Below are 14869 nucleotides of genomic sequence, written 5' to 3' on the forward strand. Positions count from 1 at the left end.
CCGCCGCCCGGGGCCGCGGTGACTCAGAGCCGGCGCGGCCGGGGGTGAGCCGAGGTCTGTCGTTGTGGGATTTTTTTCCCCGGCAGGTTATAAATAGCCCCGCGCGGCGCCGTGTCGCGGAAGGACACCCTGGCCGGGCGCGGGCAGAGCCCGGCGGCGCGCAGCCTCCCCCGGCCGGCCGCCGCCAGCCCGCCCGCCCGCGGGCCCAGCTGCCGCTGCCGTAGCGGCGGGGCCGCCTCCCGCCGGCCGTGCCCGCTGCCGGGGCGCGACTGACACCGCTGGCCGGGCGGCGACGGCCCGGCGACGGCGGCGCGGCACCTCGGCCCTGTCAGACCTCGCTGAGGCAGCAGGGAAGATGAAGCCGGAACGAGGTAAACGGCTTATCAGTACATTTCTTTTTGTTTGTTTTGTCTGTAGGGTTAGAGGTAGCCCGGCGGTTGGTTTCGGTGTTATCGCTCTATTTCCTTATCCCCTCCCCTGTCATTTTGGGGGGTGGGAAAGAATCCAGGTACTCGGGCTCAACTCGGGAAATGCCAATGGGAGTGGGATGCGGAAGGTGCCCCGCGAAGGGGGGCTGCAGCCCCATGTCCTGCCTGCCCTTCGGCTTTCCATTGTCTTGGCTGGATGGAAGCAGACAAACGCCGTAGCGAAGTGCTTTTGCTGTGGGAATGCTGCAGTTCGTGTGTCAGACACAGCCGGCTCGGTAGCACAGTCCTGCAGTGCTGAGGCGAGAGTCGGTCAAAGGCAAATCGGGCATCGACAGACAAAGCCAGCAGATGTACAGAAATATCCAAATATAGCTGAAAAACACACTGAAAATAACCATAACTTACATCTGTGTTGTTTTATAAACTGACAGTGCTTTTTCTTTCCAGTTATAACTGAGATATTTCATAACAAGCATGGCGAAATATAAATTTTCCACGATTATTTGGTTATATATTATCGGATTACTGACATCTGCTTTTACAGAAAAATCAAGACGGCAGTCTACGTATATGTTTATAACACTTGAGCTCTTTTGCCGTATAGCAACAGCTGCTGATGCCCCTAGAGTTGGAAATATGTCATGACTTCTATTTTGATCCACAGGAGCAGTGATTATTGATTCGTGTTAAACCAAGATATTTTTTGAAGAAAATCTTATGAGTGCTCATCGTAGTATTCAGAATGTTAATTAAAAACAATAATCCATGTTTTCTCAAGTTTTGCTGATTCTATTGATTATCCGGTTCCTTTTAATTTAAAAACATGTTCTAATTCTGTCATAATCACTTTGGTGTTTTGAGAAACACTTTTATATAGCTCAGATATTCGTGTATTAAATGCTAACACTTACATGACATACACGTCTTAATTAGGTTTTTTAATGACATGTTTGCTAATAGTGACACTGCATACATGACCACTCTTAGGTGAATTTCTTGTTTGTGTGTGCTGCAAGGATTAAATGGTGTGATGATAGCACAGATAGTACAGAAGCAATCATAAATTAATGGGGTTTAAGTACCCTGGTTTTGAAATGGGCCTTTCTCATTGCTTTCCTTGTTTCTTAATTGCTTAAACCTTTACACCATCTACTGCAGCTGGTTGTTTTTAGGATCTGGATTTTAATACCAGACACTGAAGTTTGAAAACTGTTTACTGTCAGGGTGAAATTATATTTCAAAATAGCCAGGTAAAACCCAGGTCAATATTTGCAGCTTTAATATGTTCTGATTTAGCAGTTCAACATCTACATGACCTTTGTGTATTCCTTTCTTTAATTTTTAGGCAGAAGGAGTTAAAACACTGCAAACATTTTCAGTTGCTGTAGGATAAGTGATAAGATGCCTTTTTTTAACCAATCTGGTATAGAGAGAAGCAAATTTGTACAGAAAGCAAGTTATGAGCTGCTGGGGTATTTTTTGTGGGTTTTTTCTCTTTTTTTTTTTTTTCCCATAAGCTGGGAGATAATAAATTGAGATTCAAATACACTGTAAAGTGTTTACCACAAACTGGGCAAAAAACCATCAGAAGTTATGTCTTGAAATTCTTTTAAGATAATCACCAGAAGTCTTGAAATAAATCATGGATCTTACCAAAGGTGGGAGGGTATCTCCAGCCATTTTAGTGGATCCCTCCAGCTTAATTGTGTGCTAATACAGTAGAGCAATACCATGCACAAAGGGGGTTGTGAAAGTGCCTAAATGCCATGTGCAGCCCACAGAGACTCTTAGGAGGCACGAATCATGCAAATGTTTACATGTGCTGCTTTCTGCATAGCAGCTGTACCACAGGACACAAGCAGTCAAGTGTGTAGTCACCTGCTTCCAATCGCCGCAGATTAATAGCAAAGGGCAGAGGAGAAGCAGATCACTCGGCTTGCCACAGGTTTCTCTGCTCTACAGAGCCTCAAAATCCTGAGGAGACTCTTAAGTTCACACCACGAGTAAAGCATAAAGAAGCAGGCTTTAAACAGGCTTGCAACGTGTTGGCTTTTTTCTTTGTTGTTCTTACAAATAATTATATCAGAATCAATTTGGAGCAGAGGGGTGCAGTTCTTGTTAGAATTTAACTCAGCACTGACATGAAGATTGTAATGTCCAGGCACGTTGGGAGAGGTGTGGTTTAGCCTTTGCTGAACTACCAGTAAGGTTCTTGTTATCTCCAGCAAAGATGGATAATGCAGGAGAAGAAAGAAGAGATCTAAATGTACAACTGTTTTTATCAATGGGAAGGATTACAGAATGTTTAAATTTTAGGAGGTGAGAGGGATGGACAGAAATGAAGAGAACTTGGGTATTTGGCCCTAAGGTACTTACCTCCCTCTGTAGACGGGAAAGTTGGAAAATTTGCAGGAGGTATAGCTATGTAATGTGTGAGAGCAGTATGGAGGGGATGCACTATGGAGCTCTGCATAGCAAACCTGCAGAGCAGTTTTGTGGGTGAGGGAGAGCAGGAAGAGAGCTTTGAAAGTGCAGGTAAAAACGTGGACTTATTCCTTTGCCACGCAAAAGCACAGGGCATTCCCAGGATGTATCTCATGAGCATCACTCAGGACGTGGCCATTAGGTGGGGTTTGAGTGTGGGAGGACAGTGGCTGCTCTGAGCACATTCCCAGAACTGTCTGTACTGGGTCTAGGGAACGCAGTAACTCAAGTACTGATGGCTGCTGCTCAGCTTCACCTTCCCTGTGCTGCCATTCTTAAAGTGAACTGTTGTAGCATCTTAAAATACAGTGGTCATGGCTCCTCAGCTGAGGCTCCACTGGTGCCAGGGAGAATAATGATTTATCTCCCTTTCTTACATACAATGTTTTTGGAGTGATGTTTGAGTTTGGGGTTAGTTTTGGTTGTTTTTTGGGTTTTTTTCTTTCTGCAGTAACAACATATCGGGTTACCTGGCTTTGATCCATGATATCATCTCGATTTGGTTTCTGCAGTACAGCTGCCTAGTCAGCTGCTTCATGCTGCATGTTTGGACTGCTGTTTCCTTTCTCAAGTACAGAGCTTTGCTCTTGCTTCTATTGAACTTCGTTCTAATGACTTCTGGTCGCTTCAGCAGTTTATTGAGTTTGGAAGACAGAGAAAGGCTTCGTAGCAGAGTGCTTGCAAAGTTTTCCAGCTCAGCTTTGCTCATAAACTGTATAAACACACTGTTTCACCATCAGCATTAATGAAAACATTGCATAATGTCAGGGTGATAGCTTGCTGCCAAACTCAGAAGGCTTGTTATGTACTCTTAGAGTACACTTGGTGCACAACTGGAAAACATCTTGTGGTTTAGATGAATATACAGTATAGTCACATTTTACTGTGGAAATGTTACAAGACATCAAAAGTTTTGCTATAGTCTAAATAGCTGGGAGTTATTGCTCCTTCCTCCTCCCTCCCCCTCGTTGCATGAATGATCAGTTAAAGGAGGAGGACAGGCTTGTTTGTCTCTAAATGAATGCTGGTTGGTGTTTTATCAACTTATTCTAGTATTTTCTTACTTTCTTATTGCCTTGCTTTGTTTATTCCTCTATGTGTGTTCTCTGTGTAGAGACGATTTTGTTTTCACTGACAAATTAAACAAAAAGCAATCCTTTCTTACTTTCTGAAGCATTAATTCCCTCCTTGAGATTATCCTAATTTACAGAAATGACTTTCTGTCTACAAGAGAGGAACAAGCAGACTGAAGATTGCTTTTTGTCTTCTCCTTCCTTCTTTGCAAGTCAAACTTGGATATGTGCCTCAGGGTCTGTTTGTAGTAACTGGGTTAAGGAGCTTCTGCCACATTACTTGGTGGGTTGGTGTGGAAAGAGGTAACTCTTGGTTCAGCAAAAGTCTGTTTACTACCTCCTGTGGGAAACATAGCTGAGGTATTTTGGGATGTATCTGTGGGGAAAGCTGCAGGAGAGATTAATGAACAGTTGATGGAATTTAGATTCTTAGGAGGAAGGATGAGGAGGCATGGGACTTGGGGGAAGTGAGCTGAACCAGTGTGTTCAGTTGTGGAGTTGGTTGTTAATTTAGGAGAAGTGGGTAAGGCCCTTGTTTTTATAAGCATAAAATATGCCCTATATTAACTGGGGAAGATGTTATGGAAAACTTTTTAGCAAACATGATGTCCTACAGAGTATGCAGATTAGGAAGTGAAAATATATATTGAAAAAGGGTGAGTGTTGTTTTAGTGTCCTATATAGAACCATGATCCAGACACTTCAATTTTGTAGTATCTTCTCCGTGAAATGTCACAAAGGACTTAAACTTTCCAAAGGCAGAATGATGTAGCCAGTCAACAAAGCAATAAACTGGAAATGAGCTGCTTCCTGCTCGGTGGAGCTGTCACTCCCAGGGCGCTGGGGCAGTGCTCGGGGCTGGCTTGGGTGCCGTGGGCTGGGTGACGCTGTGCCTGCCCGGGAAGCGCCCGGGCGGACGGGCTGTGCCGCGGGCACGTGCGGAGCTGCGCGCCCGCCGCTCCCAATGCAGAGAGCGAACACCTGCAGCTCTCCGGCTGGAAACCCACCGACCCAAGCGAACCCACCGGTACTGCACTCGGATCCCCTTTACGGGGCATGAAGCTCTAATCTCTGCGGAGAGCAGACTTGTCCTGATTACAGATAATATATAGATGTTATATATATGAGTTCAGATCATATATAGATATTATACATATGAGTTCATATGTGTGAACAGGAGCAGAAGTCCTTTCTTTTTAGTTGAGGGTGGAGTCTAAATATTTTCAATACAGTTCTATCCTTGCTCCTGAAAAATAACAATATAAACTCTCTTTTCATTAAATTTATGCTTCAAACATTTATCTTGGAAGAATTCTTCGCTTTTAGGTGCTTAACTTTCTAAAAATGTTAGGTACCAAAAAATTTAAAATGTATTTATTTGTAGAATGGAAAATCTCAGGTTTTAATTTGAAATGCCAGCTTAGTTTTCTTACCTGTTCTGCAATTTGTACCTAGCTATTGACAGCAGGGCAAGTCTTCCTGTTGTAAAAATATTTCTTGGGTTGCAAGGGTGCTTTTATCATTGTTCAGCAGTGAAAGTTTTTCATGGCATACCTGTTTCTCAGAGAGAACCATCCCGGAAACAACTTTGCCGTTTTATTTTTTTTTAGTTTGCTTGGTGTTGTCCATATTAGCTGCCTTTAGCTGTTGGTAAAAGAGATGCTGCTGGAGTGGCATTTAGGTGGATATTTTGGGGCTTGTGGATATCCCAAGCCCATAGGCTTGGAATATATAAACTGACCCTTCTGACCATATTCTTTACTTGCTGCAGTGAGAAATTTTGGCATGTCAGATCAGATCCCTGGGGTGAAACATATTAGGTTTGACTTTGTTGTTAAGGGCAGTGTTGACATTATTATTGGATCTGAGGTCTGCCAGCTTCTAAATGTTTTTAAAAATAAGTTAACATTTATAAATACAGATCCTCATGAGAGACAAGAGTTTGCTGCCAAATGAAATTCTACTTATTAAAATTAGAAGTCTTCTGTGAAAACAGAGTAACTGATGAGAACAAACTAGCTATATGATATTTGTTAAGAGAACTTGCTCTGTCTGCTTCACTGTTTATAAAATGTTTCTTTGGTATTTTGACAGACTTCTACTAATAGCAGCTGTTTAGTGGTAGGGAAATGGCCATAACCTTTTATCTTTCCAGCAATGAGTTTAAGGTAACAGTCCAGCTATTCTTCTAGTCCATAAGATCTTGCAGTTTAAACATAGCGGTAATTATTGTCTCCCTTCCAATGTAATACTTGATAAACAATGTTCTTTAGATTTCTGAAAGTGTCTCACATCATTGTCTTTCAAGGAGGTGGTAAATTGTTCAGTCTTTGCAGGTCATTTAAATTTAATGTTTAGACAGAAGCCAGCTTTTAAGTTAAAATTGTTTTAGAAGTGCATGTACAGTTGCATGGTTACCTTTGTACTACCCAGTACTAAAACTCCATGTATAAGTAGGCAATTAAGGATGAATGCAAATACAGAAGAGTGCCTCATGGACCTGGGTAGGTAGCTGGACTTTGGAAGACTTCACTTTCATTACCTATTCCTTTTTTTGCTGGTCTCGTGCAGGGTGGCGTGACTATAGCTACAAGCACATGGCTGAAGCCATGTGAGTTATTCTGCAATCAGAACTGTACTGAGATTGGAAGAAATTTTTTTTTTACAAAGGCTACTTGTAAACAGTATAATTGAGTTGTAAGTAATGAAAATTCTCCATCTTTTCTTAACAATTCAGAGTTAATGTGACCAAGTCAAAACCGTCTCACTTGTACTAATACATTTCCTTCTATATTAAATGGTCCCAACTAGTTCTTTGGCCAGTGATTTTTCATGCTAGCTCTGGGACCAAAGCCTGTGCAAGTTGCTGTCTGGGATGGTGTTAGAACATCACATTGACTCAAAATGCAAAGATAATAGGGTAATGTGAGGATGTTCTTGGGGATAATTTGGAGAGGCAGCTGAACACACAGGGAGGGAAGCACTCTGCATACATGAAATACTAATGACATTTCATGTCTGTGCTGATTGTAACAGTCCTTATAATGAATAAAGGCAAACAAAATAGTCTCACTGAGAAATCCTATGAACAGCTTTGTTTCTTCAGGAGCAGTAAGGGGAGCTCTTCCCCCCCATACACATTTATTTTGGTTTAGCCACTTTTCTTTACATGGGCAGGCATGCAGTCTCTCTCTGTGCAGGTATGTAGTACCAGTAACCAGCAGCTAAGTTTCCCTCTTAGCAATGATCAATGCATTTCCCAAACCCGTTGGCTTTTTCTAAGGAAAAAAAACAAGTTGGATTTTCTTCAGAGGCATAAAAAAGGGATAATATATTTGAAAGAAGGACTTTCTGGTTGCACATGAGCAATGTCATCTGTTTTACATTATACAAGTTAGTGATCTTTTTTCCACCAAGATCCCTGGGAACCATGTTGTTAAGTAAGTCCATTTTGGATAGTGAACTACTTTAGGGAGTCTATGAGCAGGTGACTGCTTGTGCTGATTTAACCTTTTAATGGTGCTTGCTGTGTATGCAGGGATTCCTTTTGCCCACTAATAGTCTTCAGGATTTCTAGGACATATTTCACACTTCTCTGTGCTGTAACAAATGAAGCTTCTTTCTCAGGATGCTGTGCAAGTATCAGCTTGTTTTGTATAATGGGGACAGGAAGGGCAAAAAGAGACACAGAACTACAGTAGAATTTAGGATGGCAAGTATTATCCCATATTCTCAGTACAATCAGCACCATAATGAGAGGTGGTAAAGTCGCAGCTGATTTCTTCTGAGGGACAAGGGTAGGAGAAGGAGAGGTGCAGGAAGAGCTGCTGTGGTCAGCCTGCTTTTTTTTTCAGAGCAATGGGAAGCCCTTCTCCCCTGCCAGGTATTGTTCTCCTTGATTCCCTGCCAGGGCACCAGCCCAGCAACACAAGTGAAACAAACCATGGCTCAAACTCACACTTGCAGGCAGATCAGCAAATTTGGTGGAAGGCTTTGTTTGCAGACTTGTGGTGGGGGCATAGAAGGTGTGTAAGAGCAGTATCTGAGTAGATGTCTGTGATGGCTGCTTGCCATAACTTCTGTGTTAATAGAGAGTGAAGTTTTGATTATGCTTTTTTTAATGTGCAATTTTCTGTAAAGTCACAAGTAGTGGTGCATTTCCTTTGTATGTTAGATCTGAATCTTTAAACTCCTGAATCTTCAAGACTTCTATGTACTTGTTCTTTATTTTTAAATTTTTCATTAAGCAGGTGAATTTGAGGGTAGGGGAGAAGAGAATAGTTGCATCAAGAAGGGAAGAACTTCAGTAAATATTACAGGGATGTGGAGTAAAAGAGGAGTTTCCTATCAATAGGAACTGAACAGGGACAAAATTGTCAAGGTCAGCAAGGACTGGGGATGCAGTTAGGTCAAAGGGATTTGATACCAACACTCATGCTGCTCAGAGGTAAATCCTTTTGTCTCTGCTATAAATATATATTTGAAATTGAGTTTCAAGTATATTTTCTATGCAAGTTTTCTCACTTCAGTTGCCTTTTAGTGAAAAGTATAACATTGCTTTATTGTAATTTGAGGGAGAAACAGCTTCTTCCTTTTGAAGCACATGCTATTGGAATCACCGGAGGAATTTTGTTTACTGTGGGGAAACCATGAGAAACAAAGTATCTGGAGAGCTGGAATTGGAGGATAGGCCTGGGTAATGCTTGCTGCTGTGGCTGTACTAGCAGTACTACTCATGGTGTAACTGCCTACACCATGCTAATGGAAGCAAGGTGTGGAGGACCTCTCTGAGGAGTCTGCTGGTAAAAAATGGAGGAGTAAAAGCAGATAGCTAGCTCATGCAGGGGAAACAGGAGGAATAGTTGATAATACTGGAAATGTCTGAAGGCAGAATCAATGTAAAACTGCTAGAATGCACACCTGGCTCATCTTGCACCAAGCAGTCAGGCCAGTCATGGCTGGCTGTTATTGTGCTGCCTCTGGATGTTTCCTACAAGAGCCTCGCTGAATTAACAACTTTCTATGAGAAAGTATTTCGGATCCTCTAGAGATGAAAGTTATAGTGCTTGATGTGCATTGGATGGTCTTTCATCCATCCTCATGTTGAGAAGATGTAGTGGCCTTTTATAAATATTTTAGGACACTTTTTGTAAGCTGGCAAAATGAATTCTTGTGTAAGTTCCTAGTATGAAATTTGAGCAAGTTTGTTACACACTGATTTTTATTTTATTTGGTTTTAATTTTTGTTTGATTTAAAAATATAGCGGGACTGTTAGCATCTGATGCTTTCAGCTTCTCTAGGTGTACTGTAGACCGTACGTAGCCTTTCTCACTCAAGAAATTTGAGTTTGAACACCAGTAAAAGGAAAACTATACATGGAGTGTGAGTGGTATATCTAACCATCTTTTTAACATGCACTGCAAGCATCAAGAACTGACCTCAGCTTTGTTCTGAGGAATTGAGCATCTGTACTGGGAAAAGGGGAATAAGGCATGAGACCACTTGGTGATTTTATGTTCTGCAAATTAGTAACTCAATCCAAAATGTTTGTTTCAAGGAAGGGATGTGTTAGTAGAAGTGTATTTTTATTTTTAGCTTGTCTCCATGACTAGGCTGTGTAAACATAAGGTGCTATGGAGTCACTTAGGCTTTGCTCCTTAGGGGTCACATACACACCTTGCTTTTCCTGCACAAGGCAGGGCTGGAATCCGAATTAGAGTGTTTTTCTGAACTGCCTCATTACTAGACATTCTGTGCTTTGGCATGGCCCTTCAAAGGTTGAAGTTGAGTGTTTTTTATAATGTAGGGATGATGCCAATTATGTCTGTTGGCAAGTGCCTCTGAATTGATGTGTAATTTACTTGATACTGAGATGAACAATACTTGGCTCTGATTTCCTGTTTTATGGAATGTGTAGGGCTGGTTACTCCCAAAGTGCTGGGATAAAATCCATAGTTATGAAGACCTCACCTTTTTTATTTTTAGAAGTGTTATTTTATTTGTGGCAGAAGGTGAGTTAAAATACAGTCTAGTTATCTTGATTATTGCCTGTGGTTTTGCACAGTGTTAGAAGAGTGAGCATAATAGTAGTATTTGAATTGCAGGTACTTTATGATGATGAAGTATGCAGCCTAGGATAAAGTCCTATCTACACCTCTGTGTGCTACCATATTCTCATGTAAAATAACTTGTGCCTCTGGAATTTGTGGGAGCACAAGAGATCCAATAAATGAGTAATGTCCTTCAAGGTAGTTTTTGTTTTGATAGAATTTCTAATATTGCAGTTTATAAATTTAGCATGTTATTAGGCCGGATGCTTTCACTTCTGGGTGTTCATCCACAAACAGTCACAGAGCTCAGCTCTGTGTACCTACAGCTGGTTTAGGACTGTAAGCTTGAAAGCTGGAGTGTCAACAAGCTGTCCTACTTTTACTGAATTTGAAGATTATGTGGTGTGAAAAGGATCTTTGTGGTTGCACTGCACTGCAGTAGCACAGTGTGGGGAGACTGTTCAGGAACAGTATGGTGGGTAAGTAATGCCCATCATCTAGAGACAGCTACTCATCACTAAAACATTGTTAGTTGGCTTGTAAAAACAGCTGGTGGCTCCTGAATGCTGTCTCTGCTGGCCCCAATGGGAATTGACTTGGGTGTTGTTGCTTCTGCTTCTTGTTAGTAGAACTTTCTAAACATACCATGTTTACTAATGTAATAAATATTCCTCTTACCCCTCCCATTCCTCCTGTAGATACTGAATAATTGTTTTATAGAAAATTATCTGAGTTCTTTTCTCAAATGCTAGGTAGTTGCTTGATTAAGAAAACCTGAAATTGCTTTTTCAGACAACTGTGTGAATGGCAGTGTTTTTGTAGAAGTAAATGTTCCATGAAGGAAAAATACTTGGAAAGCAAACAGGTAAAATATAGAGGAAGCTTGAATGTCAGTGACTAATGAAATGGTATGTTTTGCGTTTAACTTTCTGTAAGGCACTACATGTATGTGAGATCTTTAAATGGACCAACTACTTCAAGGTATCTGACCTTCCTCAGATAAAATGTCTACTTAAAAATCTTCTATACACTGTGTTTTCTTGCACCCACAGCTAAATTATACTGGTATATAAAATGTGAGTGGGGAAAAGTAATTTTGTGAAGTGACATGTTTTCCGTGCTCTTGAATGGGTTAGTGAGTGGTACTGGATTTTGAATGTGGTTGTGTAGTGTAGTTTGATCTGGACTTTTCATAGCTTCATGGTATCTAATTACAGAACAAGGGTTTTAGTCTTGCGTTGTGATGTGGTTAGGCTGAGAGTGAGATAGGATTTTTGCACTGATTATGTTAATATGGTTACTGTCATCTGACTTTAGTACTTGTACATACGTCAGAACTGGATGAAATTGTTCAACGTAGCCAGTACGTTGTTTAGACTATACCTAAAATCGTACATGCTGTTTTGAGACTACTCTCTTGAAACAACCTCATAAATTAGTCCTCAGAAGTGCTCATTACAAATACTGAAGTAAGAGCTCCAGAAGTGCAAGGAGAGCTGGTGCGGGGCCCTCCTCCCCTGGAGCTGTGTGCTCCGGGAGGGTCAGAGCAGTGAGGCAGCCGAGCCACTCCCGAGCGGGCTGAGCAGTGGAAAAAGAGCAGCGGGAAGTTGGCTGGTGCTGGCTGGCAGGAGGACGGGCTGGCGGCTTTTTCCGCTCCAGATGTAAATATTCATCGCCTCACGGACTGCAGCTCGGGCTGGCTCTCCGGAGCGGTGCTGTGCGGGAGCATTCCGTGTGCGGTGCCAGCGCACAGAGGCGCGGCAGCGGCTCTCCCTGGAGCGGCGCGCCCGGAGCAGGGCAGCGGCTCCCTGCCGGCCCGGGCATCCCTCCGCGGGGCAGCGCGGCCCCGGAACGCCGGCCGCGGGCGTGGCCGCGGTGCCGGTGGCTGGTGCGGCCGCGGGCCCGCCCCGCTCACCTGGCCCGGGCGCGGGGGCCGGGCCGGGCCGTGCCGAGGGGGCCGGGCCGGCCCGGCGGGGCCAATCGGCGCCCGGCCCTGTTGCTATGCGCGCCCCTACTCTGCCTCTTTGTGGAGGATGCCGCGGGCACCCGCCGCCCCGCGCCGGCGCTGCGGGGCTCGCTGCGGGAGCGCCGGGCCGCGCGGAGAAGGTGTGTACGGCAGCGAGCCCTCGGGCCGGCCCGGCCCGGCCCGGCTCGGCTCGGCTCGGCCCGGGGCGCCGCGGAGGGGCCGGGCGGAGCGGCGGGGGGAGGCTGGAAGGCTGGCGGCACCAGCCCGGACAGGCTGCCCGGGCGTGGAACAAGTTCCAGCTGTGTAACGCAGAGTGGTGGCAGTCGTTGGCGGTGTCTGTGTGAGAAAGGTGATTTGAAATCCGCCGGTACTGAAGTGTAGCGAAGTTTGCCTCTCCGTCTGAGTCTGTAAACAGTTCCTTTAGAAAGCCAAACCAGAGTTCCTCCTTTCCTTCCGTGTACTGAGCCTATGAAAGCCTTCATTTCTGTGAGCTGGGGGTTGGCTTGTCGTTTTCCTTGTTTAACGTTCCCTTAAAGGAAAGTAATGGACAGCCTAAAAATTAACTCGGTTAATTCATTGGGTTGTTAGGGCAAGAGTATTAAATGTCCTGGAACACGAGGGGAGGATTTTTAAGCCTTAAAAGTGAGACGTGTAGTTAAGTGTCAGATGTGCTAACAGTTGTAGTTAGTGTAACCATATGTAACTGTTTGACTCTTCATTGTTATGAGAAAAAAACCAACCTCTTCCTCCTCCCAAAAGCACCCTGAAGCTTAACTGAGTTTCTTCTGTGCCTTGTCATGTAGGTCAAGTTTCTCTCTCCTCTTTTTTTTTTTTTCCTCCAGCAGGAGGAAACTATTACTGTATTTTGATTTCTGCTAGGAACAATGCATGAAACATTATTAGCCCTTTGCCACTACTTGTTTGTCTTGGGGCAAATGAAGCTGATGCAAATATGTGAGCGTTGGGGGCAATAAAAAGATGTATTTTTAATTATCATCTTACTGGTTGTTCAACTATATGATATAAAAAGCCAATTGATATTTTACTGAACTCAGTGCAGAATTGAGGATTATCTATTCCTTTTTATGCAAACTTGTTATCTAAAAGTGTAAATGTTGCTCTGACCAAGTACTTGCATATATATTTATACACATATATTGAATAGCTATTCATCCTGTGTCTAGAGCTTGTTGTTATTCCTCTGAAAAGTGCAAGAGTTCTAATTTAAGTGAACTTGCTGATGTTGGATGACCCCCACCTGGCGCAGGAGGAGGAATGATTCCACTAGTGTACTCTTGTGTTTTGTGTGGGAATATTGGCTTTGAATCACTGAAGCATTGCTTTGGAAAGTAGTAAGGAATTTTTGAGAGGACAAAGTGAAATTTCATAATTGCGTAGATTAAATTTTAAATATGTGAGTCTGCCATTTTGCTATGTGGAAAATTACCATATATTAGGGAAGAGGGAGACAAACTAGATTCTTGGCTGAAATTCTGTTAAGCCTTTCAGTTTTGCCCCTATATAATGTTTTATTATTTGGAGTACCAGAAGACTATTACAGCTTAATAACATGACTTACAGTGCAGAAACTTGTAAATAGCTGAATTGTACTGTGTGACACTGTTCAATTCTAAAACTCTCAAAAATGTTCTTTTGTTTTATGCATTCAAAATTCTGTAGTAGGCTCTGGTGTCCATTTTAAAGTGCAGTCTTTTACACAGCTTGAAAGTTGTAATGTCCTCATTTATCCTCCCAAATAAAATTTAAAAACAATTTTATGGGCCTGGCCACTCTCCCAGAATTTTTTTTTTTTTAGATGGGAAGCATATATTGTCTCTTTTGTAACTTTTTTACTTTTGCAGGTTACTGTTTAACTACGTAAGCGCAGGCACTGTAGGTGAAGGTTAATAGCATTGGAAAAATGACCCAAGGAGCTTCATGCTGCTCCACCATCATCAGTTTCATCTCTCAGAGCTCCTTGCATTTCTCAGGAAGAAGCACAGTCTCTGCCTTTGGTCTGCTAGCCTTATGCCTCTCCCTCCACCCCACCCTCTCCATAATTTAGACTGCAAATACTGAAACCTACTGAAGCTGGAGGTAGCCTTACTAGCTAGGAGGAGGATTTTGGGTGGTCAAACATGTTCTGACATAGTTCCACAAGATAAATTACCCACCACTTAGATGACAATGAATGGTTTGTAACATCAAAGTTTTGGAGATCAAGTAGCACAAAGAAGACGGGTACAAAAAGAAGCTGCAGGAGAAGAGGTCAGATGTTATGAAAATAGTTTGCTCTGGGCTTTTTGTTTTGTCTTTTTCTGCATTTCAGATAAAATAATGGAATTCTTGATCTGCATTCCTCACCTGAGGACACTTCCTAACAAGTCCTGTGCTTTTTTTCTGTGTGCTTTTTTAATTACCCTAATAGTTAGTTCTGCAGAAGTTCTCAGCTTGTAGGTGTGATTTCCAACTGACATGATGTTGTAATAAAGTTATAGGAATATCAGCTCCTACTTAACCTGCATACTATAATGTTTAATGTCTTGTCCATTAAAATAAAATTATTGAATTCTTGAGTGTTTCTATCTCTTCTCCCTGTTAATGCTCTTTAAAAGCTTTATTATTATCAGTGCATTTGCACTCTTAGGTTTGTTTCTTATTTTCTTGTTTTTCAGTTATTTTGGGGAAAAGACTGCAGCTCAGTGGCATTAGTAGGTGCCTTGCACGTAGGCAGAAAATGTGCTTAATAATTCTTCCCCACGACTGTATTTATCTTGAGCTTAGTTATGCCATCAGTGTTCACATTCTTGTTGCAGCTGAACCAAGCCTCTCGAGTTGATATGGTCTGATAGTCAGAAAGCTGCCCT

The 14869-nt window shown here is 42.6% G+C and overlaps 1 protein-coding gene across 2 annotated transcripts in view; it reads left to right on the forward strand.

The window, feature by feature from the left end:
- Positions 1 to 241: 241 nt before the first annotated feature.
- Positions 242 to 14869, forward strand: part of ATOSA (atos homolog A) — a 46355-nt gene continuing 31727 nt past the window's right edge. The window contains exon 1 of one of the 2 annotated variants that reach the window (XM_021537430.2): positions 242 to 371. In XM_021537430.2, the coding sequence (XP_021393105.2) occupies positions 356 to 371 (16 nt within the window). In that variant the 5' untranslated portion in view covers positions 242 to 355. Of the gene's footprint in view, positions 372 to 12036; positions 12143 to 14869 lie in introns of those variants that run through there. The other variant, XM_021537428.2, reaches the window with a different exon arrangement.

The sequence above is a fragment of the Lonchura striata genome, chromosome 11 (genome assembly GCF_046129695.1).
Source record: "Lonchura striata isolate bLonStr1 chromosome 11, bLonStr1.mat, whole genome shotgun sequence".
NCBI classification, from domain to species: Eukaryota; Metazoa; Chordata; class Aves; order Passeriformes; family Estrildidae; genus Lonchura; species Lonchura striata.